The 27,708-nt window shown below is 37.9% G+C and overlaps 1 protein-coding gene across 1 annotated transcript; it reads left to right on the top strand.

The window, feature by feature from the left end:
• On the top strand, positions 1-25,756 carry XK (X-linked Kx blood group antigen, Kell and VPS13A binding protein). Its single transcript, XM_054566567.1, has 3 exons — positions 1-480; positions 5,668-5,930; positions 21,940-25,756. The coding sequence occupies exons 1-3, from the start codon at positions 236-238 to the stop codon at positions 22,785-22,787; spliced, it is 1,356 nt and encodes a 451-aa protein (XP_054422542.1). The 5' UTR covers positions 1-235; the 3' UTR covers positions 22,788-25,756.
• Positions 25,757-27,708: the final 1,952 nt, after the last annotated feature.

Genomic DNA, 27,708 nt, shown 5'->3' with positions numbered 1-27,708 from the left:
AGGGCGGCGCACGGTGCGTGTGGGCGTGTCCGAGCGGTACCGCGCTCCCCGCCTCACCGCAGCTGGATAGGTCGCCCCCGAGGCTCCGCTCGAGCGCCTGGGCCCCGTGCCCTCGGCGGGCAGCGCAGAGCGCGGGAGCTGGCGGGGCAGGGCATGCCGGTAGCCCTCTTGGGCCGCCGCCGCAGCCGCTGCAGCCACAGCGTCTGCCAGCGGTACGCGCCGCTGACGCGCGGAGATGAAATTCCCAGGCTCGGTGCTGGCGTCCGTATTCCTGTTCGTGGCCGAGACGATGGCGGCGCTGTACCTGAGCAGTACCTACCGCTCGGGCGGGGACCGCATGTGGCAGTCCCTGACGCTGCTTTTCTCTCTGCTGCCCTGCGCGCTCGTGCAGCTCACGCTCCTCTTCGTGCACCGCGACTTCAGCCGCGACCGGCCACTCGTGCTGCTGCTGCACCTGCTGCAGCTTGGGCCCCTCTTCAGGTGCGTGAGGGACCACGGGGCCCCGGCCGCAGACAACGGCGGCTTCTCCAACCCGCTTTGGCCTAGGGGGCGGCCTTCCGGGAGGGACAAGTGGCTGGACCGGGGACCGGGCCCCGGCCGGTCCATCCTGCCCCTCAGCCCCACGGTTACAGTCCCAGGAACGTAACAGTATCCTGGGATAGTGGTAATAAAGCTGGGTGTAGTGCGTTCCTGTTAGGTTTTTGCCTATGAAATTGCCAACATTCGGCGGAATTTGACTGACAGAAATGGCAATTTCATATAGTTCCGACCTCCCAAAAATTCAGGCTTTCTCTGCGGTCAGGTGGGCTCTGACAGGATTGGCTTGTGTTGTGAGTTACCCTTGGGAAGTGTGTCCTAAATCACCGTTGGAGCAAAAGCGGGGATAGATTGTTTAATTTGTTAAACACGTGGAGTTTATTATGTGCCAGGCACTGTTCTGAGCGCTTTACAAATATTAATATATTCTATTATCATACGTAACTCTAGAAAGCCGCACCTCAGTTTCTTTTTCTTGTGTGTGAACACATATGGGGTTGTGGAACCTGGAACACAAGGTGCCATGAAGACAAAAACTTGCTGTGTGTTAAAGAAAAAACTACAGTGACATTTCTGGAAATCCGCTTTTATTAACACAAAGCAAGAGAAATACATGGTAATGAAATAGATATTGGCTTATCGAAAGACCATGAAGAGAGTTTAAAATGTGATGTTTTGATGTCTTTCATCTCTGTAGGAAAAACAAAACCAAGGGTTTCTATCTGGATTAGATATAAATTAATATTACTGAACTTGAGAAATAGGTGGTAGAGGAATTGGAAGACATAGGCCAGAGAGGCACCTTAGCTGCCAGAAAATTCAGCTAGTCAGGTAGCCAGGGACCTGTCCTACCAGGAAGTATCTCCCCCTACAACCCCCACACACCCACACACAACACAAAGTCAAGCAGCAAGATAGGTTTTACAGCACACTATAATAGATCTTTGCACTTCATGTTAAAGACAGCCATTCTAGCTGACACTCAGAATGCGGACCTGTAGTTTACACAGTCAGGACAAAGTTGGTGAACAAGTTTTCCAAAAGCTGCGGAATTCAAGACAGGAAGAGAAACAGGTACATTGGAGGAAGAAAGAAGTTGCTACTGACATCTTGAGGGCAAGGGAAGGGTTGGGCAGGGGGAAGAGAAAGAAGGGGAGAAAGAAATGAGAATTTTTAAAACTCCTGCATCCGAGACCCATTAATGAGAGAGTTCATCCTCCTTGGCCAAGTAGGTCACAGCATCCTGATTGTGTTCCCACTCAGTAAAATCAATGTGATCTGAATTTGGGCAATGCACTCATCATTTCTTAACCTTATCTGTGAAAACAACTCGTTGCTGGCGATGTTTAAGTAAAATGAAGGAGAAAAACGAACTGATATTCCTCAAATGCTTCTTGTGTTAGATGGGTTATAGGTACTTACATGCCTCAGTTCACTGAATTCTCATTGTGAACTACCTAGATGTAATTGTCCCTATTTTATAGAGGAGGAAAATGAGACCCTAGATTGTTTCCGCAAGGCTTCTTAGAAATGGAGTAGAGTGAATTATGATCCCTACATTCTGTGAAAGAAGACAGAGGAGTGTGGAGTGTATTTTATCAATAGTTCGGCCTTAAATTAAGAGAGTGTCGTCATCTTGGCAAAATTTAAAAACAACCTAAACAGTCATCCGGATAAATGATAATACCCTATCATTTCTGCCATTTAAAATGTTTCTAAATACTAGGAGTAACCTAAGACAAAGCTAATGATACAATATTATGTGTAAAAACAGGATGGAACTTATAGACTTGAGCTCAAGGAAATATACCAAGTTAAGAGTAGTAATTTCTGGATGGTGGAGTTCTGGGTGATTTTAATTTCCTCCTGAGAAATATAGAAAGTGCGTAATTCCCTCCCTTATTGTATGGTTCTCTACATTTTTCAGTTTTTGCAGTAAAAATATTTTAACTTTATTGAAGAAAGAAAAAGGTTGATGCTTTGAAGAGATAACTAGCTGTATAAAAAGTTTTCAACCCCATGAAAAAAAACATATTTCAAAAAAATTCTGAATGAGTCATTGTCTTCTTTCAGGGAAAAAAAACGAAATAAAACATAGAAAACAAAGCAACAAACAACCCCCTTCTGTCAACAAGGGCTCTATCATTCTAATACAGCCGATTTATTTCAAGGAGATACTGGACTCATGATCTTAGACCTGAGATACACAAGATACAGTTCCAAGCCTCTTAGCTTCCAGATAAAAAAAAGAACAATTTGATGTTGTGTATTAGCGTGAGTTAATATGTTATTGGAAGTTCTTCCTGCTGACTGTTTGATTCTATTTTAACTCTAAGATTTTCCATAGAATCAACATTATCTTCCCCTTACAAAGGAGAGTCATGGTGTGTTTCTTTTTGTTCCTTATCAATTAGACTTAGTAATATTTTGAAATTATTTTTGGAAAATGTAGTTCTGTTTATTTTGAGTACATACTAACTGGCCCAACACATAGTCTTTTCAGGTGAGATGCTGTTTTTGAATTTACTCAGTTAAATTGCATTATATTATACTGTAATAATTATAGGCTAAATGCTGCAAACTAGGCCCTGCTGCACCTTTCCCCTAGGGAAGTATTGGAGAGCAGCATATTTCATTTATATCAGTCTTATATTTAAAACTAAAGCCACAGTGTGTATGGTTGTTTCCTCACTAAGGCTGTCTTTCGATGATAAGAGCACAGAATAATGTCTTGCATTTATTTATTTTTTTAACTTTAAGGACAGTCTTATTGTGAATGATAATAGGTGTTCTGCCAAACCAGAGGAGGGAAATACCTCTTAACAACAACAACAAAATTTGTTTACTGTTTTACAGTATGTTAATTTTATAAGTTAACTGGGAGAAGGAATGAATATAAATAAGTTACTAGTTCAAGTAATTTTTCTTCATTTTCATGTACTGGTATAATGAGGAAGAAATGGCACATGAAAGTCTGGGTTTATAAAATAAAAGCTAAGACATTCCAGTAATATTTTATAAAACATTACAAAATGATTCACCATAGTATTTGTCTGTATTGTAAACTCTTAAAAGACTTTAAAATAATAGCCTAAGTTTGAAGAGCATTTTTGTTTGCAAAGTGCTTTTACATACAATATTTAATTCCATCCACTGTAAAACCCTGTGAGCTAACTGTCATTATCTTTTTTTTTTTTTTTTACTGTTGAAGAATTGAGGCTCAGTGTGAGTATGCAAGTGGCTTTTCAAAGGTCACATGGGGCTCTCTATTTAACCTGTTTGGTTCTTGTGTAGTCCACTAAGCATATGTGTATTATGAAGATAACATGGCATATAGGAAATCATAGTATTCTGAAAATGTACTTTTGTTAACTACCTTCAAGGTTTCTTGTTACCACAGGTTATTTATGCTGACACCAACATTCATGGTTTCAGCTAAGGAATGAACTCCTTCTACTATGGTGCTTGAAAATGAGATAAAGTAAAAAAAAAAAAAAAAAAGGATCAACCTGCTGATTATCTACATTAAGGGTTCGCAAACTATGCCCCACAGGCCAAATCCCCCACTGCCTGTTTTGTGAATAAAGTTTTATTGGAATAGCCACGCTTATTCATGTATGTACTGTGTATGGCCTTTTTTGCACTAGTGGCACAATTGCAGTAGAGACCATGACCTGCAAAGCCTAATATATTTATTCTTTGTAAATACTTTACAGGAAAAGTTTGCCAATCCTTGGTCCACATGTTGCTGAAAAACTACCTTGAATGATAGGTACACAAACTGTTATGTACCTTCTTTCTCCCAGGAACAAATGAACAAAAGTGGTAATCAAAAAATATGTCTACTTTGTATTCACCAAATATGTTCCTGCATTTTTTCTTTAACATCATTTTATTATTTCAAATTACAAATGTATTCTTATTGCCATAGTTGCCTAAGAGTGAGAGTACAAAGTTAACAACATTCAATAAAATAAATGAAGCCATAAAATCCTCTGGCAGCATTATAAGGTTGTTATTAAAAAGCATGTTTAGCGGAAAATGTCCTTTAATAATTTTAAACCTAAGGCCATGAGTATTTTTTTATTCCTAGGAAAAAGAATATTTTTCCCAGCATTTTATTATGAAAAATTTTGAACATACAGAAGACAACTTGAAAGAAATGTACAGTGAACATCCAATACTATCCACCTAGATTCTGTAATTAACATTTTATATCACGGATTTATCCATCCCTCTATCAATCCATTAGTACATTTGCGCGCGCGTGTGTGTGTGTGTGTGCGCGCGCGCTTCAAAGTAAATCAGACACATCAGTACTCTTCCTCCCTTCAGTATCCATTTCATTACCTGGAGAGGAAATCCAATTTTAAAAGCCAGGTACTCTGTCAGTGTAGAAAGGTCACAGCTTTATGCCCAGGATAGGCTTGAAATTCCATAAATAAGACATAGCCGGCTAGCCCTCAGGCATGATTAACTTTAGTTGTCTTCTGTAAGGGCTTATGAGAATAGAGTTAGGAAATACATCGTGGTTTTCCAGGAGAATGCTAAATGGCAAACTGCTCAGTGCTGGGGGTCTCTCAATGATAGCTGCTGCTTTAACTAAGATGTGGGGTATCTCTTGGATGTATAAAAGGAATTATATATATATATGAGATATTTATAGATATCTGTGTGTATAAGTGTATGTATACATTTACGTATGTGTGCATGGACATATATCCAGTATTATTTCCATAATGATGTGGCAAAGTAGGTTTTTATCTCTGCTTTATAATTGACAGAAATGGCTCAAGCATTGAATCACTTGCCCAGGGTTGCACAGCTAATAAGTTTCAGGAAGGCAAATTGAATATTTTTCTGTATCTCTATTTGGTTTCCTTTCCTCAGTGGGCTTCGGCGTCACTTCTCAATTTGGTTCTCACTTAGTTCCATTTCACCTGCTGGAGGGACTCAAGCATGAAGGCTGCATGCACAGAACTGGTCCTTGGAGTGGACAGTTTTAGAGGATGGGCTGCAGTCCAGAGTAGCCAAGTCAAGGCTTTGAGAATCAGCCTAAGTGTAAGCAGGGTAACTGAGAAAAGAGAATCCTATCTGCCTCTTTATCATGACTTGCTGATTTATTTCCAGGTGTTTTGAAGTCTTGTGCATCTATTGTCAGTCAGGCCACATCGAGGAGCCTTATGTCAGCATCACCAAGAAGCGACAGATGCCAAAAAATGGCTTCTCAGAGGAGATTGAGAAGGAAGTGGGCCAGGCAGAGGGAAAGCTGTTCACCCATCGATCTGCATTCAGCCGGGCATCAGTGATCCAGGCTTTCCTGGGCTCAGCCCCGCAGCTGACTCTGCAGCTATACATAAGCACCTTGCAGCAGACCGTCACTGTTGGAAGATGTATGTATATATATTTTTATTTCTGCCTGCATTTGGGGATCAAAATGGGGAGCAAAACATAAAGTTCATTTTGTTTTAGGTGAAATTCATTCATATGTGCATTCAATCCTGAGTTTGCTTTGCACTTACTAAGCTCAAAAATTAGTGAGTTAAAACAATAACAATGTTTATTTGCTTATGAATCTGCAATTTGGCTCACCTGTGCTCTGCTGTACATGAGCTTGCACAGCTCAAAGATGGGTCATTAGAATCCATTGAAGGCCCATTCATTCACACATCTTACAGTTGATACTAGCTGTTGCTGGTGATCTCAGACCTTCTCCATTTCATCTTTCTATGTGGGCCAGTTTGGGCTTTTTCATGGCATGGTGGCTGCTTTCTAGGGTCAGTGTCCTAAGTGGGAGAGAGAGACAGGTAGAAGAGTTATCAGCTATTGAGATCCAGCCTTGGAAGTCATGTGACATCACTTCTGCTGTATTCTTTGTTAAGGCAGTCAGGAGTCCTGCTGAAGTTGAAGGGAAGAGGAGGGAAGGAAACTGACTTGTTGGGGAAGCGTAGAGTTCTGGAAATAAGTTCACTGCAGTGACCATTTTGGAAAATACAGTGCTGTAGGCTGAAAATACAGCTGCCAGAGACCAGGCCTCTTTGGATTTTTCCTCTGCCTTTCAGTGATAGTTGTAAACCAGCTGAGATGGTTGGCTGTAACAGCTTCTTTGTGGTAAATGATGGAAGCAAGAGCACTCTCCTGTCTTCTTGCAGTTTGAATACATACCTTAGCTTTTAAATGAACAATTCTCTAACTTTTGGGCCACTCTCACATAATCAAATTAAGGGCAGGTTTTCGTTAAAAAAAAACCAAAAACCTATGTGCATGGACACAGTGAAAAACCTACATATGTGAAGAGGATATAGCCCCTTCTAAACATAAACATGATGGGTAAATCAAAACTAGATATTCTGATAAGTTTTACTATATAGATAAGCAAAAATGAGTTTAAAAGCATTAAGTTGAAAAATGCATATTTAAGATAATATCAAAATTAGAATTTTAAAAATAAATCACTTATTAATTTCATTTCCTTTAATATTATCCTCTTTCTGCGTATATTCCAGGCTGGATGGTAGAATGTCTTAATTTATGGCTGGTCACAGGGTATTTGCATATCATAGCTATTTCCCTCACCCAGGACCTTAAGTTGAAATCTTGAACCTTGGTGGATTAATAGTTATGTGAAAATGGCTTCCACAGCTACAGACAAATGGTAGGTGCTCAATAAATACCACAACATCTTTGTTCTCTAAGGACTTATTATTGGAATAGGCATTGACCAAGGTAAGGTCTCTGTATTGCCACTATACCCTTTTCCCAGTTCATTGTTTTTCCACGTGGCGGGCAGGGACACAGCGAGAGACCAGATGTAGTTATAGTCTGTTTGATTTTTACAAGTAGACTCAATTTTTTCTTAAGTTTTTATAAATGAAGATTGTCTTATAGTTCAAAGGTCAGCAAGCAACAGCCCATGGGCCCAATTGAGCACTGCTTGTTTTTGTAAGTAAAACTTTATTGGAGCACAGCCATGCTCTTTCATTTACCTGCTGTCTATGTTTGAGTGCCTTTTTTTTTTTTTTTAGTAGACTTGAGTAGTTGTAACAATGCATGGTCCACAAAACTTAAAATATTTATTATCTGGCTCTTTACAGAAAAAATTTGCCAACATGCGTGATAGTTTTTCAGACAGAATTCTGTTCAGGAAAATAAAACCTATCTTGTAAACGTCAGTATCACAAATAATACCTGTAGGGTGCCCCCCAGGGACTTGGAAAAATGTAAGTCCTCTAAGAGTCAAACAATAAATCAAATATATATGGAAAAAGGAAATGGACAGTGTCCTCTTAAAAATTCAGATGGCTGACATTTAATCCAGGTCTTGACTAACATCTGGGAAAGGAATTCCTCACCAGGAAGGAGAAAGGCAGTTATACTTGGAATATGGACTAGAGTGTGTCAAAGAGGCAAACATTGATAGTTTCCATTATGTGATTAGGGATGTATTTGCTGCAAGAGACAAACACTTCACTACAGGGTTAAACACCCAGGGTTTATTTTGCTCATCTAACAAGGAATTGGAGGGAGGCGGTTGTTTGCAGGTGTTGTTTCGGCTGCTCACCATGTCAGAGTTGATGTCCCTGTAGTTCCATTGGTCTTTTAGCCAGCAGTGCTTCTCATGGAGTTGTAGAAAGCTAAGAGGTAGAAGAGATCTAAGAGGTCATCATGTCTGACTTTGCACTTTATGTAGAAATCCTGTCTTTGGTGCCTGCGAAAGGTGATCCATCAGCCTCTGCTTGACTATGTTTATCAGTGCAGCTCTCAGTATGCAAAAGGTACTGCTATCGATAAAACACTTGTTAGACAATTATTCTTTATATAATAAGAAGTTAAGTGGGACTTTTCCTTTTTCCCAGATATGACATCAGGTCCAAGTGCTGGATACAGCACATTCAGAAAGAAAGCCACTAATTATTTGCCAAATTCCTTTTTTCAGGATTTTATAAGAGTGATAAACCAGCCCTACAACAATCAACTTCCTTTATCCCCACCCTCAGATTCTATAAGGAAATATCTATGGGGAAGAAGTGAGAGAACAGGGACTTCTATAAAATACTATTTATAGTGAGAGGCCACTCCCTTCCCTCCCAGAAGCCAGCTAAAGTGGGGTTTCAAGATGAAGGGTGCTCATAACATGGGTAGCCAAGTACTTCACTTCCTGCCATCTAGGCTGGAAACCCACAGGCTCACTCTACTGACACTTCCTTCAGAGATAGCTTGTTGTGTGTACCCTGGAGTTTAGGAGCATCCATGAGTAATGAGACTGAGGCCTGCTTCTCATTTGTAGATTCCTGAAGGAGGGAGTCTTGAGGGAATAGCTTGGGGTGAGTAGAGACTGTGTTGCCATATGTGTGAAAGGGGAAAAGGGATCTCCACTGTATCAGCTAGCTATTGTGAGTAAGAAACTACCCAAGACTTGGTTGGTTTAAACAATAAGCATTTAAACAATAAGCATTTATTGTTGTTCAGTAGTCTCCAAGTCAACTTGGAAGTTCTAGTTTGGGACAGGCTATGCTGATCTTGACTGAGCTTGTTCATTAGGACACATTTACCCTGTGGGTCAATTGGGAAGGACTGGTCTAGGGTAGCTGCACTTGGAAAGGCTCACTTCCATGTGGTCTCTATTTCCTGAGCCCGTAAGCCTAGTGGTAGTAGCAAGGCTCTGAGAAAGTCAAAGTATGCAGAGCCACAGAGCCCCCTGTGGGTGGTCTAGGCTCAAAACTGGGACACTGCCATTTTTTCACATTCTATTTCCACAGCTGAGAGGAGATTGGGGGAAAAATAAATTGCTTTCATGGTAATATCTCACCAAATTGACCCAACTAAGTAGAGCATTTTCACTTACATTATATGGAAATCAGCCTCCTTTAATCTACAGCCTGATGTTTAGACCTGATTTTTCCCACTGAAGCAACACACATATATCCACTCTCCCTTACCACATGGTAGATCTCCAAATATTCACAACTATCCTGTCCCTTTTTTCTTTTCCGTTCTCCAGATCCTTCTGTCATTTCTTTAATGACATTCTTTGAAGCCATCAAGGTCACTGTAGTTGAGATACAATCTGACTTGTCACTTTTTTTCCTTAAAACATGACATTCATAATGGTATGTGACAATGCAGACTTATTTTGACAAGAGCTGTTAGCAGTGGGATTATGTTTTCTTTTATTGTTTTGCTTTAATCTGAACTCCGTGATTTTATCTATGTGCCCAAATGTTACAGCTTTTGGAGGAGCTGAATCACACAGTTGGGTTATATTGGTAGATGGTTCAGTACATTCTCCCAGTTCCTTTTTCATACTGAGAGCAGCTAAACCAAGATTTACCCATTTAGTACCTGTACAGTATATTTTGAAATATATAAACATAGGGCTTGATAATTTTTATTATATTTCCTTTTCTCAGATTCAAGCTCAGGGTACCAGTCTTTGAGAGAATTTTGAATCATGATTCTCTTATCTTCTCAGTTTTCTCCCAACTATAATTTTATGTCTTCATCCAATAGTTGGCAAGAACAGGAGACAAGGACAGCCCAAAGCCACAGCCCTGAGAACTCCTTGACAAATGCCCTTTAGCCTGAAAGAAGTAGTGAAGACTATGAGTACAGATTGCTTATCCAGTTGCGAATCTGACTGCACTCATATTAAAATACCAGTTCTCTGACTTGTCCACTAGGATATCATGAGGGATCTTGATTTTTTGGCCTGTTTTTTTTTTTTCTTGAGGCCTTGCTGAAAACCATACACAATGTTCAGAATACCCACTCACTAATTAACTACAGATAGTTTTCTTTGTACATTAATTCAAAATATTTGTATTATAAAATATTAAAGCATACAAACAAGAATAGCGAATAAATATAATAAACCAGGAATCTCTTTATCTGTTTTATCAAATATTCACATGACATGTTTGCTTCAGAATTATTTTTTTCTCTTTAAGAAATGAAACATTACTAGTACAGTTGGGGTACCCTGTGTCCCTTTCTCATCATGATTTCAGAGTTTATCATTCTCATGTGTGATTTATAACTACATATGCACTGTATCTATAAATATATATTGATTTTGTAGGTCTTTACACTTTATCATAGTACAGATATCATTCTGAAATTTGTGTTTTTCATATTTTGAGAACTATCTATGCTGATTAATGTAAGTGCTAGTTCATTTCTTTCTGTGGCTTAAAAGTGTTCTATTGCAGGCAACAATTTTCTGCAGTGGAACACATAGTAAATATGGTCTGTGTCATATTCTCCTTTGGTTTTGTTTGTTTTTACAACCCTTTAAAATCAAAACAGTCTTAGCTCTTAGGCTATATAAAAATCGGACTTAGTTTGCTAACCACTGGTCTACTGTTTGACTCTAACATTTTTTTCCATTCTCCTTTTGATTTATATGACTTACTATGTCTCAGGTTCTTTTTCTTTTTATGAAGCAGAAGTGACAATGATTGTCTTACCTATCTCCCTATGAAGGTAGGGAGATAAAGCAGATAATGGGTAGAAAGTGCTGTGAAATTTTTTATGGTATAGTTATGTTTATTTTTTATATATTCTTTATTATACATTTTCCATTACTGTTTAGTCCCCTTATACCTCCCTCCCTCAAGCAATCACCTCACTGTTGCTTCCTCCTCAATTCCCTTTCTTTTCCCCTCCCTTCTTCTTCTTTTTTTTTTTTTTTTTTTTTTTTTTTTGCTATTCTAAGTAGGCTCTGAATTGAATTTGTATAAAGAGATATGGGAACTCATTGCAAAATCTAGCTGGCCGGAGACACATGGGAAGACACCACTGAGCAGCTGGGATTAGGGGGGCCACAACTCTGGGGCATCAGTAGCTGAGAAATTCAGGAAGACATCTCATTCTAGGCAGCTTCTTAGCTGGAACACACCTGTTTTTTTGTTTAAATACCCTGGGACTAAGGTAAGAAGCTTAGGCTGATAGCCTGTTCTGCTACCCAATAGCTGGACCAAGCTGACCTCACAGACCTTCTGTCTCTTCATCTATAACTGAATCTATCAACGCAGGTTTGGCAAGATTGTTGAATTCCAGCTTTGCTAGCTGAGTGATTGCCGCGAAGTTCTTTAGCAACTTTGTACCTCTGTTTTCTCATCTGTATAATGAGTCTAATGACAGTATGCACTTTATAGAATTGTTATCATTAAGCAGTTAGTGCCTGTAAAGTGCTTACAATAGTCCCTGGCATGAAGTAATTTTTTTTTTATTTTATTTTTTTAGAATAAGAGAGATGAACCGAAAGAGATTCCGTCATCCAGTTTCCCTGGGCTAGTAATCAGAATATACATGGAGAAAAATAGCAAAATCATTCAGGATCTCTGAGGATTGTAAACAGTAATAATCATATCATGTGTGCTTATTATATTTGTCCTGAAAGTTCTGAGTACTAAACAAATATATAAAAACGTATTGAATGGAAAGTCCTCAATTTCTGACTGAACATCTGGTAAACTGGAAGATGTTCAAGAGAGATTTTAGTGATAGTAAGGTCTTAGTCACTAGAACTTTAAGCTATATTTTACAGTATTAGGGTGCCATTTTGGTTACATCTGTAGAACCGGTTTTGCTATAATGATCTAAGTAGGGGTTTATGCTATGTTTCCTAGTTGGCATTTTGACAGGGTAGGGAAGGAAACTATTTCTGTAACAACTTCATTATAGTAACGGGAGAATAGTCTTTTGCTCTAAAAACTTCAGTGAAATAACATTTATCGAGTGTGTAGTAAGTATAGTAGTAGTACACCTAGATGTTTTTAAAGGAATACTTTTATTGAAGTGTGAAACGTATACAGAAAACTATACTCACCATACAGGTGAAGTTTGATGAATTGTCACTAAGTAAACACACCCATGTAGCTCTCTATCCAGTTCAAGAAACAGAAGAGTACCTACACTCCTTGAAGCCTTACTTGTACCTTTTCTCAATCTCTTTACCAACCTTCTTTCCCAAAGAGTAACCACTAAACAGAAAACAGACTGCTGACATCACAGATTAACTTTCTCTGTTTTTTAAATTTTATTTTATTTTTTTTTAGAATTTATGTACTTATTTATAGAGCGAGGAGAAGGGAGGGAGAAACAGAGGGAGAGAAACATTGATGTGTGAGAGATACATCCATTGGTTGCCTCTTGAACACTCCCTACGGGGGACCTGGCTTGCAACCCAGGCATGTACCATGACTGAAAATCGAACCAACAACCTTTCTGCTCGCAGGCCAGCAGTCAGTCAGTCCACTGAGCCACACCAGCAAGGGCTGTTCTTTAAATTTCATATACATGGAACCAGAAAACTAGCTTCTTTTATTCAACATTGTATTTGTGAGAGTTACCCATGCTGTGGCTTATAGAAGTTTGTTCTTTAGCACTGCTGTGTAGTATTCCATTTTATGAATATACCACAATGAATTGATAGATTTTTTTGCTTGATTAACATTTAAGTTATATCCAGATGGGGATTATTAAAAATAATGCTGCTGAAAATGTCCTTATACATGCATATGTATTCAGTTCTGTTATATCTATAGGCATGCCTTGAAGATATTGCAGGTTTGGTTCCAGACCACCACAAAAAGTGAATATTGCATTAAAGTGGGTCACGAGGATTTGTTTGAGTTCCCAGTGCATATAAAAGTTATATTTACACTATACTGTAGGCTATTAAGTGTGCAATAAATAGCATTATGTCTAAAAATGTATATCCTTAATTTAAAAATGCATTATTGCTAACAAATGCCAGCCATCATCTGAGCCTATTGGAAAAATGGCACCGGTAGACTTGCTTGATGCAGAGTTGCCACAAACCTTCAATTTGTTAAAAAAAAAAAAAAAAAAGGAAAGAAAGAAAACAGTATCTGCAAAGCACAATGAAGATAAGCACAATAAAATGAGGTATGCTTGTACTCAGGAGTAGAATTGATAGGCCATAGGGAATGCCTATATTAAGCTTTAATAGAAACTGCAAAAGTGGTTGTACCACTTTACACGCCTACAAGTAATATCTAAGAGTTCCAATTGCTCCACATCCTTGCCAATACTTGGCTTTAGTTTTAGTAATGCAGTGGGTGTGTAGCAGTGTCTTGCTTTTGTTTGAATTTCCATTCCCTAATGACTAATAAGCTTGAGTCCTTTTTCATGTCTTTAGTAACCATTTGCGGGGTGGCGGGGGGGGGGTTGTGTGTGGGGGGGGGGGGGGGGGGGCAACTGTTGAAATCTTTTTGCCCATTTTAAAATTTGAGTTATATTTATTATTTTGGTCCCTATTCCTACTTTTCTGTATCTTCATGCTTTCATGTGGGATCATTTTCATTAGATATGAAATATTACCTTTAGTATTTTCTTTAGAGCAGGTGTGCTGGTGACAAATATCCTCATATTTTGTTATAAACTATCTTTTACCTTCATTTTTGGGTATGGAAGTCTGTATTATAGGTCATATTCTTCCAACTTTGAGGTATCATTTCTGTGTCTTCTGGCTTTTATTATTTCTGTTGAGGTATTATTATTGTTGCTCCTTTGAAATTAATTTGCTTTTTTTTTTAAGAAATGAGAACATATACCTGCTTTTAAGGTTTTCACATTGACTTTGGTGCTCAGCAATTTTAACATGATTTGATGCTTAGTTGTGGTTTTCCTCATATTTATCATATTTGGGGTTTAGTTTGAAATTCTAACAGTTTGGGAAAATCCTTAGCCTTTAATCACTTTAAATAGTGCTTTTGACCTGTTCTTTCTCTTCAGTGTCTACTCTCTTTCTCTGGCATTTTCAGTTTCCCATAAGTCTCATGCTTCTCATTTTTCCATTTTTTTCTGACTTGCCTTCTACTTAAGCAATTACCTTTATAGATATCTCTAGTCTGTTAAACCCATCTGTTGATTCTTAATTGCACTTATTCTATTTTTCAGTTCTAAAATTCTTATTTGAATTTTAAAATAGTTTCCAGTCTATGATAAATTCTTCATCTTGTTATATAATTTCTTGAACATATTAATTGCAGATGTTTTGAAGCCCATGTCAGATAAATAAATCCAGTATGTCCTATGGATCTGTTTTTATTATAATTTTTATCCTTGGATTTTGATTTTTTTGGCATGCCATGTTATTTTTAATTAAATATCAGATGTTTGGCCCTGGCTGGGTGGGTCGATTGGTTGTAGCATTGTCCCGTACAGCAAAAATGTTGCAGGTTTGATTCCCAGTCAGGGCACTTAACTAGGTTGCAGGTTTGATTCTCGGCTGGGTCACATACAGGAGGCAACAGATTGATGTTTCTCTCACACGTCTCTCTCTCTCTCCCCCTCATCCCGCCTTCTCTCTCTAAAATCAGTAAACATATCCTCAAGTGAGAATTTTAAAAAAATATTTAAGTAAAGAAATGTCAGATGAGTATGTTAAAAATAGAGATAAATTGGATGAGGTATCTTTCTCCAGGAAGATATTACTTCTGTTTATGGCAGGTAATTAGATTAGATACAGATCAGCTTGACTCATTCACAGCTTGAGTTGGTTGAAATTTGCACTTCAGTCTTTGGGAGGGCTTATCTATTTTCGGTCACCCTTACTCCCAGTGTCACCTCCTTTAGGGTCCTGCCAGGAAGTTTTAGGTGTATACCAGGACCGGTATAGGGCCAAAATGTTAAGATTTGCTCCCACACCCACCAGTTTTGAGAGACTGCTAAAAGCTGTGTGTGGATTCTTAGTCTGTTACTACCCACTATCATATAGGCAAATGTCTTGAAGGGAAAAGCAGCTTTAGAATTTTCTCTTGGGACTTTTCTTCTCTTTGAGATCTTGGTGCCAGGAGCTCTCACTGCTTTCTGAAGTCATCGAACAGGTGTTTGTGCAGTTGTTCTTGACAGAAATAATTGAACCAAAACAAACTAATCTACTATTGCCAGAATGGAAATCTTTTTTTTCTTTGATGCATTTTAGGGCATTAAAAATCATGAGAAGTTTGAACCGTACTAACTTTTTTTAAAAATTAAATGTTCATTGATGGCTATGTGTGAGGCTAATATATTGTTCTGAAGTTAGTCTATGTAGATCTGACCTTTGAATTCTGGAAAAGTTTTTGAAACACGTATGGAACAATGTGAAATCTAGTATGAGATTTTGCCATAGTTAAGAGCCAGAAGTAACTACGGAAGATACGTAAATGGCCAATAAATACATGAAAAGATGCTTGACATCATTAGCCATCAGGAAGATGCAAATCAGAATTGCAATGATATACTATTTCATACCCAGTAAGATGGCTAGAATAAAAAAGTTAATAATAATAAAAATTCAAGTTAATAATAAACAAGCACTGATGAGGGTGTGGAGAAATTGGAAACCTCATGCACTGATGGTGGGACTTTTATTTTTTTATTATTTTTTTGATGCAATTAAAATTAGTCATGCAGTTTAAATCAGCCTAGTCATACAGTTGTTAAAGTAATTTAATGTATCAATAAAGCAATATTTGTAGCATGCAGATGGTTGTTTTGTTTCTTAAAAACTATTAAACTTGTAATTTTTATTTTTAAAAAGTGGTATCTCACTATAGTTTTGATTTGCATTTCCATATTTATTGGTGATGTAAAGCACCTTCTCATAAGTTTATTGACCATTTGTATATCTTTGGAGAAATGTCTGTTCAAGTCCTTTGCCCATTTTAGATTGGGTTATCTTGTTTGTTTGTGAGTTTCAAGAGTTTTTTATATATCCTGGATATAATTCCCTCATCAGATATGTGATTTGCAAATAATTTCTCCCACCCATGGATTACTTTTTATTCTATTGATAGTGTTCTCTGCTGCACAAATGTGTTTTTTTAATTTGATGAAGTTTAGTTTGTCTATTTTTATGTAAATATTTTTTAAATTAATTTAGTTTTCCAAAGACATTTGTCTCCGCCTTCCCCCCACCACTTTCCCCCCCCTCAATCCTTCCCCACTTTGGCTTTGTCCATGAGTCCTTGCTATAAGTTCCTTGACTTGCCCCTTCCCTTCCTTTTCCCCCGCCCACCCCTCCCTCCTTCCCTCTTGTCTCTGTTGGTTTCTTTTTCTTTCGGTGTTGCTGATCTTATTTTCCTTGCATCTTTCTTTTGTTGGTTAGGTTCCACTTATAGGTGAGATCATATGGTATTTGTCTTTTGCGCCCTGGCTTATTTTGCTTAGCATGATGCTCTCCAGTTCCATCCATGCTGTCGCGGAGTTTAGTACTTCTTTTTTTCTTTCTGCTGCGTAGTATTCCATTGTGTAAATGTACCATAATTTTTTGATCCAGTCATCTACTGATGGGCATTTAGGTTCCTTCCAACACTTGGCTATTGTAAATTGTGCTGCTATGAGCATTGGGGTGCATAGGTTCTTTTGAATTGGCATTTTGGGATTCTTAGGGTATAATCCCAGCAGGGGAATCACTGGATCAAAAGGCAGTTCCATTTTCACCTTTTCAGGAAATTCCACACTGCTTTCTACAATGGCTGCACCAGTCTGCATTCCCACCAACAGCTTACTAGTGTTCCCTTTTCTCCACAGCCTCACCAGCACCTGTTGTTTGTGGATCTGTTTATGATGGCCATTCTGACCGGTGTGAGGTGGTACCTTATTGTGGTTTTGATCTGCATTTCTCTGATGGCTAGTGATGCTGAGCATCCTTTCAAATGTCTCTGGGTCCTCTATATCTCTTCCTTGGAAAAGTGTCTGCCCTGGTCCTTTGCCCATTTTTTGATTGGATCATTTGTCTTCTTAGAGTGGAGTCATGTGAGTTCTTTATATATTTTGGAGATCAAACCTCTATCTGATGTATCACTAGCAAATATATTTTCCCATAGGGTTGGCTCCCTTTTCATTTTGCTGATGTTTTCTTTAGTCGTGCAGAAGCTTCTTATTTTGATGAGGTCCCACTTGTTTATTCTTTCCTTTATGTCCCTTGCTTTGGGAGACATATCAGTAAAAAAATTGCTGCGTGGGATATCTGAGAGTTTCCTGCCAATGTTCTCCTCTAGGACTTTTATGGTGTTGCGACTTATATTTAAGTCTCTTATCCATCTTAAGTTTATTTTTGTGTATGGTGTCAGCTGACGATCCAATTTCAATATTTTGCACGTAGCTGTCCAGCTCTCCCAACAGCATTTGTTGAAGAGGCTATTATTACTCCACTTTATGCTTTTGCCCCCTTTGTCAAATATTAGTTGCCCATATAGACCAGGGCTTATATCTGGGCTTTCTGTTCTGTTCCACTGGTCTATGGGTCTGTTCTTGTGCCAGTACCAGATTGTTTTGAGTATAGTGGCTTTATAGTGTAGTTTGATGTCTGGTATTGTGATCCCTCCTACTTTGTTTTTCTTTCTCAAAATTGCTGCAGCTATTCGGGGTCGTTTATGGTTCCATATAAACTTTTGAAATGTCTGTTCTATTTCTGTGAAATACGTCATTGGTATCTTAATAGGGATTGCATTGAATCTATAAATTGCTTTGGGTAGTATGGACATTTTGATGATATTAATTCTTCCAATCCATGAGCACGGTATATGCTTCCATTTATTTGTGCCTTCCTTAATTTCTTTCTTCAGTGTTGTATAGTTTTCTGCGTACAGGTCTCTTACCTCCTTCGTTAAGTTTATTCCTAGGTACTTTATTTTTCTTCTTGCTATATCAAATGGTTTTTTTCTGATTTATTCTTCTTCTATTTCATTGCTGGTGTACAAAAATGCCTTTGATTTCTGAATATTGACTTTGTATCCTGCCGTTTTGCCAAATTCACTTATTAGGTTGAGGAGTTTTTTGGTGGAGTCTACAGGGTTTCCATGTACACTATCATGTCATCTGCAATCAATGATAGTTTTACTTTCTCCTTTCCTATTTGGATGCCTTTTATTTCTTTTTTTTTTCTTTTTTTTTTTTGTCTGACTGCTGTGGCTAGGACTTCCAATACTATGTTGAATAGAAGTGGTGAAAGCGGGCATCTTTGTCATGTTCCTGATCTTAGTGGGAAAGCTTTTAGTTTTTGCCCTTTGAGTATGATGTTGGCTGTAGGTTTTTCATATATGGCCTTTATTACATTGAGGAATGCCCCATTTATTCCCATTTTACTGAGTGTTTTGATCATGAATGGGTGCTATACCTTATCGAATGCTTTTTCTGCATCTATCGAGATGATCATGTGGTTTTTTTCTTTCCTTTTGTTTATGTGATGTATTATGTTTATTGATTTGTGTATATTGAACCATCTCTGGGATGAATCCCACTTGATCGTGGTGGATAATCTTTTTAATGTGTCGCTGGATGGGGTTTGCCAATATTTTGTTGAGGATTTTAGCGTCTATGTTCATGAGCGAAATTGGCCTGTAGTTTTCTTTCTTTGTAGGGTCTTTTTCTGGGTTTTGGATTAGGGTGATGCTGGCCTCATAAAAAGAGTCTGGGAGTCTTCCCTCCTCTTGGACTTTTTGGAATATTCTGAGAAGGACAAGGGTTAGCTCTTCCTTAAATGTTTTGTAAAATTCTCCTGTGAAACCATCCAGCCCTGGGCTTTTGTGTGCTAGGAGTTTCTTGATTACTGCTTCAGTTTCCCCAGCTATTATAGGTCTAAGCAACAGTACAAAAGATAAATGAGTCCAAGAGCTGATTCTTTGAAAAGATAAACAAGATTAACAAACCTATAACCAGACTCATCAAAAAAGAGAGAGGATCCAAGTAAATAAAATCAGAAATTAAAGAGAAGTAACAACCAACATTACAGAAAAACAAAGACTATAAGAAAATATTACAAACAACTGTATGCCAAAAATTGGACAATCTGGAAGAAATAGATAGATTCCTAGAATCATACAATCTTCCAAAACTAAATCAGGAAGGATCAGAGAATCTGAACATGTATTACAGTTAGTGAAACTGAAGCAAAATAGGGACAGATTCATAGATAGAGAGCAGGTTGACAGTGGTCGGGAGTGTAGGTTGTTGGAGTGTGTGTGGAGGGACTGAGCAAGAAAGAGAATAAACTCATGGATATGGACAACAGTGTGGTGATTGCCAGGGGGACGTCGGGGGGGGAAAGGTAGAAGAGGGTTTAGGGGGAATAAATAATGATCAACAGAGACTTGACTTGGGATGATGAATACACAATACAATATACATATGATGTAGAATTGTGCACGTGAAACCTGTATAATTTCACCTGTATAATTTTGTTAACCATTGTCACACCAATAAATTCAATAAAAAGGAAAAATAATTTGGAGTTAATGTACCATAAATATAACAATATAAATACTGTATGTGTATGAATACATAATTTACACTTTAATTATTTACACTTAGCTCATATTCTGTATTTGAAGTATTTTTCTGATCAAATCTGGATTTGTCCATAAATAGGTCAACATTCTATTTTAGCATTAAAACATGTTTAAAACTAATTTTAGAGATTTTAGAAAGATATGCCTTTCTCTAATATTGTAGTAGAAAAAAATAAAATGACTAAAAGAAAAGGATTCAATACTAGATTCTTAGGGTACAGAAATTTGTAAGCACATATATAAAAATGTTTCGCCAACATGTACTGCTTTACAATATTTCACTGAATAACCCTCTCCAGAAGAACAACTCAGTCCAACTACCTCTCAGTGTACTCTTGTGATAATATTTGTCGTTTAAATTTGATTAGTAGACAACAGACTTTCCAGTGAATGATATTGATGACTTGAATCAGTGCCAAAGACTATGAGAATATTTGATGTTTTGAGAAAAATTGAACTTCTCCCAGGCAAGTAAGTACCAAGGCTTCAGAGTTTTTATGCCCACCAAATATAGGTATTTTTCCATTGATTCAGAACTTAAATAAGATTAAAACCCCTTTATTCCCATTCATTTAAAATTATATATTTAGGAAGACACAGTTATGTTATAACAACCTTGCATTTTAAGAAGCAGGGGTGGAAGGTGTTACCTCAATGTTATAGGTAAAAAAACAGAACCCAGAGAGATTGCCATTTTCCCAGTGTAGCCTGACAATACAAGACTAAACTCAGAGCTAGATTCTTGGTTTTTAACTCCAAGCCCTGCCTCCCATTCCTCCTTGCTCCAGTATCTGGAGTTGGTGACAGCACGTGTTAAATGATTATGTTTTGACCACACAGTTTGTGCTCATGAGTTGGCAACACATTTCTTAGACAGTAGAACTTGCAGCCAACAGTGTCATGCTCTCAGACGCAGTACCATGCTCCATCTAAATGAGCCACATCTTGTCCTCCTTTGTATAAACTGGATAAACCCATTAGCCATCTCATTTTAAGAAATAACCAACTTTGGGTTGAGACTTCTTGAAACACTGAGGTCTTTCAGCCAAGGCAGACTGACTCTTGGTAACAGTGAGGTTCTCATTTTTTTAGCAATCTGCAGAATTTGGGACTGTAACTGAAGACTAAAGGAAAGTGAGCACTCTGTAGTTGGTATATAAATGTAACAGATCCTGCACATAGAGAAGAACTCACTGAGCAGTTTATTATTCAGCTCCTTCTGTTTGTGTACCTATTACTGATATATGTTGAGATCAAAAAGAAATATCAGACATTGTCACTCTTGACTCCTCAGAAACTTACAAGCCAATTTAGGAAACAAAACACACCATGTAAATTGCTCTACATATTCAGGCAGAGCAACATGGGGTCAGGAAGGTGTTTTAGTTTGAGTTGACTCTGAAGCAGACCCCAAGACAAGAATTTGAGTCCATGTATTTTTGGTGGAAGGTGGAAGGTGGAAGGAGCATGGGAGAAGGGAAGGGAAACAGGGAAGGAAAGGCAGTCAATAAACAGAGCATTATCAGACAGGATCACCATGGGTGACTAGATAGTAATCCTATGAGAAGATACCGGTAAAGGGTATAGAACGTATACCTTAGAATTATTTTATTCAAAGAGTGGGGGAGCTAGGGTAGTTACATTCCGTCTCTTATCAGGGGTACAATTGGAGTAATGAGGGTTCTTCCAGAACGTTCTTGTCCAGCACCAACTGGCCAGAGCAGTTTTCTACAGCCCTGGGAAAAGCTCTCAGGCACAGTGCACAGAAACTGACAGGTGGAAGTCAGCCTGTGCACAGAAAACACAAGGGTCCAAGGAAAATGGGTAGAGGACTGACAGAGTGTCTGCCATAGTATTATTCTTTTTAAAAAATAATTAATTTTAAAGACAGGAAGGGAGAGAGAAATATCGATTTGTTGTTCCACTTCTTTATGCATTCATTGATTCATTCTTATATGTGTCCTGACCTACAGTTGACCTACAACCTTGGCATATTGGGATGACATTCTAACCAACTAAGCTATCTGGCCAGGGCTTGTCATAGTAGGATTCTTGATGGTGGTAAGACTTGACAGTGCTCTTTCTCATCTCTTCCCAGGTGTTTGCATGTTGTTATCCCTGTTGTCCATTGTGTATGGAGCCTTGCGCTGCAACATCCTAGCTATCAAGATCAAGTATGATGAATACGATGTCAAAGTGAAGCCTCTAGCCTATGTCTGCATCTTCCTCTGGAGGAGCTTTGAGATTGCTACTCGAGTCATTGTCCTAGTCCTCTTTACCTCCGTCCTGAAGGCCTGGGTGGTGCTGGTCATACTCGTCAACTTCTTCAGCTTCTTCTTACACCCCTGGATCCTCTTCTGGTGCAGTGGCTCCCCATTCCCTGAGAACATTGAGAAGGCCCTCAGTCGAGTGGGCACCACCATTGTCCTGTGTTTCCTCACCTTCCTTTATGCTGGTATCAACATGTTCTGCTGGTCAGCTGTGCAGCTGAAAATCAACAGCCCCGACCTCATCAGCAAGTCCCAGAACTGGTACCGGCTACTGGTGTACTACATGCTGAGATTCATTGAGAACGCCTTCCTCCTCCTTATGTGGTATATTTACAAGACTGACATTTATATGTATGTGTGTGCACCTATGTTGATTTTGAAGTTGCTCATTGGATACTGCATAGCCATTCTATTCATGCTGATATTCTATCAGTTCTTCCATCCTTGCAAAAAGCTCTTTTCCACCAGTGTTTCTGAAAGTTTTCGGCGGTGGCTAAAATGTATTTGCTGTCAGCGCCAGCGACAGAAGCCCTCAAAGTCTGTAAGAAAGATAATTGTAAGGTCACCTAGACACAGAGATGAGATACCTAGACACAGAGATGAGATACCTTCTAGCAGTAAAGTAAGATCTATGCCCACCCAGATCTTGAATGCCGATGAGCTTTGCTCTGCTTAATGGAACCTGAGTCTCTTGGGGCAAAGACAAACTGTTTTCTGGGGTCATTGCTGCTCATCATACAAGTGATGAGTCCTGCATAGGTAACAAAGCAAGAAGTTAGTTCTCAACTCCTTGTGAGTTGCTCCCCTTTAGAGAGCTCTTGCATGTGTGGGAACTATGGAGAGAAGCCAGGGAAATGTCTGAGTGTTAGAGGAGCTGTCTAAGGCACCACTATTCACAGTTGACTGTTCTTCCAGGTGTTACTGGCCTTTCCACTGACAAAGTACCAATGATATCTGAGTTGAGCTGGTTAGATCTATCAGGTAGAATGAGGACAGGGACTTTCTTGTTTTCTAGTTTTCCAGATTTCTGGTTTGGGTAGACTAATATTTTATTATCCCTGATCATAGTTTTCACCCAAGAGTTGGCCTGATGATCAGAGACGTTTCCTGGGGTTTTGCCATTGGCAACATCATTACTGTTAGAGCTTTCAGAGCTGTTCAGGTTTGGTTTTTGAATAGACAGGTGTTCCATTTTCATTTCATTAGGGCTCTCTTTATATAATCAACTGTAGCCACTTTGGCCTGCTATCTCCAACTGATTTAGAAGTCTAGATTTGGAGACTTTATACGCAAAGATCCATGGATACAAGATTGAATTCTAAATTTGGTTATGGGAGCCCGAGAATTTTAGGGAAGTTGTGTGTTCCTTCAATATGTTGAAGTTCTGGAACAAAAGGATTGTTTAAAAAATCAAAATGATGTAGGCTTTTATAGGCAGAATTCTTAAGTTCTTTAGAAGGCTGAAAATGTGAAGCTTAAACTCCTTCAAAGTTCAGTCTTGTCCTACAGTTCTGGGAAATTTCTGGTAGAATTTGCTAAGATTTACCTTCTTAATAAAGAAGAAAATAAAACACGTAGTCTTTACTCTGCTTCTTTCTTGCCTGTTAGGGAAGTTGCAGACAATAGTTACTTTGGTTAAGCTAAAAAAAAATACTTTGGTTAACTTAAGTTATTTCTAGAAAACTCCACAGAAATCTTTCACCTGGCATGGGTATAAAGGACATTTCATTTTTTACTAGTTGAAGAAAAAAGGTTTTTCTCCTCCCACCAAGTGAGATATTGACTTCAGAAACTATTAAATTATAGAAAGTGATGAAATGACTAGAAGATGTTTGTCTTTAACTGAATGCATTTTGATTTGGTGTGATTATGTTAATTGGTACAAGATCTCCAATGTTATTCTTCTGTTTTCAGTATACTTTCTGAACCCTATGTGTTTCATAAAAGGATTTTGTAGCATATCCTCAGTTGTCTTGGAAAAATGCCTGGATTTAGTGCCATTATTTCTACCATAAGCACCTTGAGAATGAAATAACTAGAAGCAGGTGACCTATCACCAACTAGGCTGGACATTACAGGTCAGTCAGGGTTGACAGTCTAAATACTTGGCTGAGCCTTCTGATCCATCCAGTTTCTAACAGCTAGTCTGTGAAGGGACAGGTTAAAAATGGTGAGTTTGAGCAGAAGTAGTAGTCAGAATTAGACAGGGATAGAGAGACTGGTACTTCCCAGCCTTGGTTTGGAAACCTGCTTCAAGAACTGTTATAAAATTTGAGTGTTCAAGTACATTTTAAATTATTTTAATGTAGAAAATAGGTAAGGATTTTGAGTGACCTCAAATCAAACTAATAGTGATGACCTGTCAGATTCCCAAAGCCCAATTATAAGCAGCTTATATAAGGACAAAGAGGTTTGGTAACTAAACTGGATATTTTGTCATCTTTAACTCTTTGCTTTGGGTGTGTGTGTGTCCATTCACTTTGGAAGAGAGAAACCACTATTTTTTTCTGTACAGTGAAAATTCAAGCCATGGAGAAATAAGAATTTTTGTTTTAAAATTATTTAGATTCTATCTCTGAAATCGTAAAACTGTAGTTCAGGCTGCAGATCTAGGTCACCCTAAAGACAAGCAAACTAGCAAATTACCTTATGTGTTGAGAGTTAAAATGTGGTTTTCAGTTAGAAGTCTAATTTTTAAAACTCTCAGTGCTTTGTCTAATTAATTATATGCCATAGGTTGTCATGACAGCTGCTCTAATTGAATTACTGTCATTTGGCTCAATGGAAGTCAAGTATTTTCTTAAAATATATTGAAATAAGATCATCAGACATGTTTAGACTTTCTCTCTTCATTACTGGAGACAGTGCAGTATAGAGATTGGCATCTCCCTGTCAAGCCCTACAAGTTACTTAACTGCTGCATGCCTCAGTTTCCCCACCCACCAAATTTGGATGATATATTGTACTTGCCCAACCTACCTCACAAGGTTGTTGGAAAGATCAACTTAAATTATAGTGTGAAAATGCTTTGAAAATATTTTTCAAGTGCCATGTATATTGAAGGAGTTGTTATTATAGTTATTTAAATGGATACCAGGTTATTATTATTATTATTTTTTTACTGTTATAAAAGAAACAAGTAGGATCATCCACATGAGTGTCTTGAGTAAATACATTGGCCTTTGGCCTTATGGAAGGGCAAGTGCAAGCTGTCTTTACCCTTGGAGAAAACTCAGCCCTTGCCCTTCTCTTACCATTACTTGCTTACAAAAATTGCACCCAAACGCACAGTTCTTGGAGGGAGAAGACCCACTATAATCTGAGAAATTGCTTTTGATGGCAGATGAGTTTATGATTTTTGTATATTATCATCTTTCATAAAGGACATAGCAGCATGTTTTGGTCATTTACAACTCAAATGCCTGAGATCCTGCTAGACTTTTACTGAATGTGGGTTTACTCTTTTCAACCTTGTAAATGGGAAAACAAATGTTAAAATTGATTGTCAAGTGAAGCATTTTTTTTTTTGAAATCACCTTGGAAAATTCGTGCTATATTTATGAGTGTATATGTCAGTACTTCTCAGCCATATATTGTGGATGTGAGTTTTTGCAGGCTGCTGCTCTACAGCCATTGATGCTAATATTGTTTATGTTTCTTCATATAATAAATTAATTTTTCAAATTTTCCTTGCCTTTCATTCTTTATACAGTCCTTTTATATCTTTTTGACATCAAGGACTGTTTTAAAAACTGAAATTTGAAACTGGTTTCTGCTGTGATTAATTATGGTTTTGTAACTACACCTGGAAATTCTTTCTGTAGGACGAGAAATTTGAGCATGCTAGGATTCTGTCTTGTGAGATTAACAGTCCATGGAATCTTCTCTGATTGTTTTTATAAGTGTTTGTTAAACACTTACAATGCAATGCAACCTGTTTGTTAAAGTTGCATTGCTGGATACTAAGATTCTGCTCAGCTGTCTGTTGATTGCTGTGTGCAATACAAAAGAAGAGAGACAATATAAACCTCTTCTATACAAATATAAATGGTATACTGATTCAGAAATATAAAATACCAAAGGGGTGACTTGATATTAACATAAACAAATAATCAAATGTAAATGATTATCCATTGTTAGAAAAAACATCACTTATTTATTATTAAAGGGGTCGTTTCAAAGCATGAGATAGACATGAATTGTTTCATTAATTCATTTTCTTCTGAAGGTGGCCTTGCAATTTGGAAAGACTTTATAGAATAAGTGTTTTGAAGGAGAATACTTGCTGTTAAATCAATCCCTTGAAAAAACTGAATGTCTACAAATACAGTGTTTAAGTACATCAAACTAAAATTACTTCATTTTGTATGTGTAAATGTTTTGCTTTGAAATAATTTCAAGCTAATTAATGGAAGACCCTCAAGAATAGTGCAAGGAGTTCCTTTATATCCTTCACCCAGATTCACTTATTAACATTTTGCTGTTTCCTTTATCTTTCTCATTTAAGAAAATGAGACCCTTCTTTCCCTAAAATACTTCAATGTGTATTTCTTAAGAACAAAGTCATTCTCTTACATAGCCACAATACACTGATCAAGCTCAGGAAATTTAACATGGATACAATAATAGTATCTAATCTAGAGTCCATATACCATTTAACAATTGTGCCAGTCACTTCATTTGTTTTCACAAAGCTTCCTCAGCAATGTAAATACACTCAGTTCTCTTCTATGGGATTCTTTTTGTGTAAAGCTATCATTAAGTTTTTAAAAATTATATTCTATTGATTATGCTATTACATTTGTCCTGATTTTTCCATCTTTGCTCCCTTCCACCCAGCACCCTCACCTCCCTCAAGCAATCCCCCCACCATGGTTCATGTCCATGGGTCATGCATGTAAATTCTTTCGCTACTTCATTCCTTATACTGTATTTTACATCCCCATGGCTGTTCTGTAATTACCTATTTGTACTTCTTAATCCCCTCACCTCTTCACCCATTCCCCCACGCTGTCCTCGCATCTGGCAACCATCAGAATGCTCTCTGTATCCATGATTCTGTCTCCTTGCTTGCTTAGTTTGTTTTTTAGCTTCAATTCTTGATATATATGTATTTATTGCCATTTTATTGTTCATAGTTTTGATCTTTTTCTTAAGTAAGCCCCTTTAACATTTCATATAATAATGGTTTGGTGATGATCAACTTCTTTAGCTTTTTCTTGTCTAGGAAGTTCTTAATTTGCCCTTTGATTCTAAATGATAGCTTTCTGGGTAGAGCAATCTTGTCTATAGGTCCCTGCTTTTCACGACTTTGAATATGTCTTGTCAATCCCTTCTAACCTGCAAAGACTCTTTTGAGAAATCAGTTGAAAGTTTTATGGGAACTCACCTGTAGGGAACTAACTTCTCTTGGTGTTTTTAAGATTCTCTCTTTTTTATTTTATTTTTTGACCTCAATTTTTTTAATTGATTCATTTTTAATTTTTTTAAATTTATAAATAATGTTTATTCTATTACAGTTGTCTCTATTTTTCCTCCTGTAACCCCCTCCACCCATCTCACCCCCACCCCCTGCTCCCGCAGTCAATTCCCACTCT

The sequence above is a fragment of the Pteronotus mesoamericanus genome, unplaced genomic scaffold (genome assembly GCF_021234165.1).
Source record: "Pteronotus mesoamericanus isolate MK-2021 breed Mesoamerican mustached bat unplaced genomic scaffold, CSHL_Meso_final contig_173, whole genome shotgun sequence".
Classification (NCBI taxonomy): domain Eukaryota; kingdom Metazoa; phylum Chordata; class Mammalia; order Chiroptera; family Mormoopidae; genus Pteronotus; species Pteronotus mesoamericanus.
Note: the sequence above shows the minus strand (reverse complement) of the source record. Positions and strands in the feature narration are given on the sequence as shown.

Excerpts from the sequence above, each read along its gene's own strand:
- XK (XM_054566567.1), top strand. The coding sequence starts at position 236 with ATGAAATTCCCAGGCTCGGTGCTGGCGTCCGTATTCCTGTTCGTGGCC. Across the intron at positions 481-5,667 it reads CAGCTTGGGCCCCTCTTCAG|GTGTTTTGAAGTCTTGTGCA; the intron begins GTGCGTGAGGGA and ends ATTTATTTCCAG. Across the intron at positions 5,931-21,939 it reads GACCGTCACTGTTGGAAGAT|GTGTTTGCATGTTGTTATCC; the intron begins GTATGTATATAT and ends ATCTCTTCCCAG.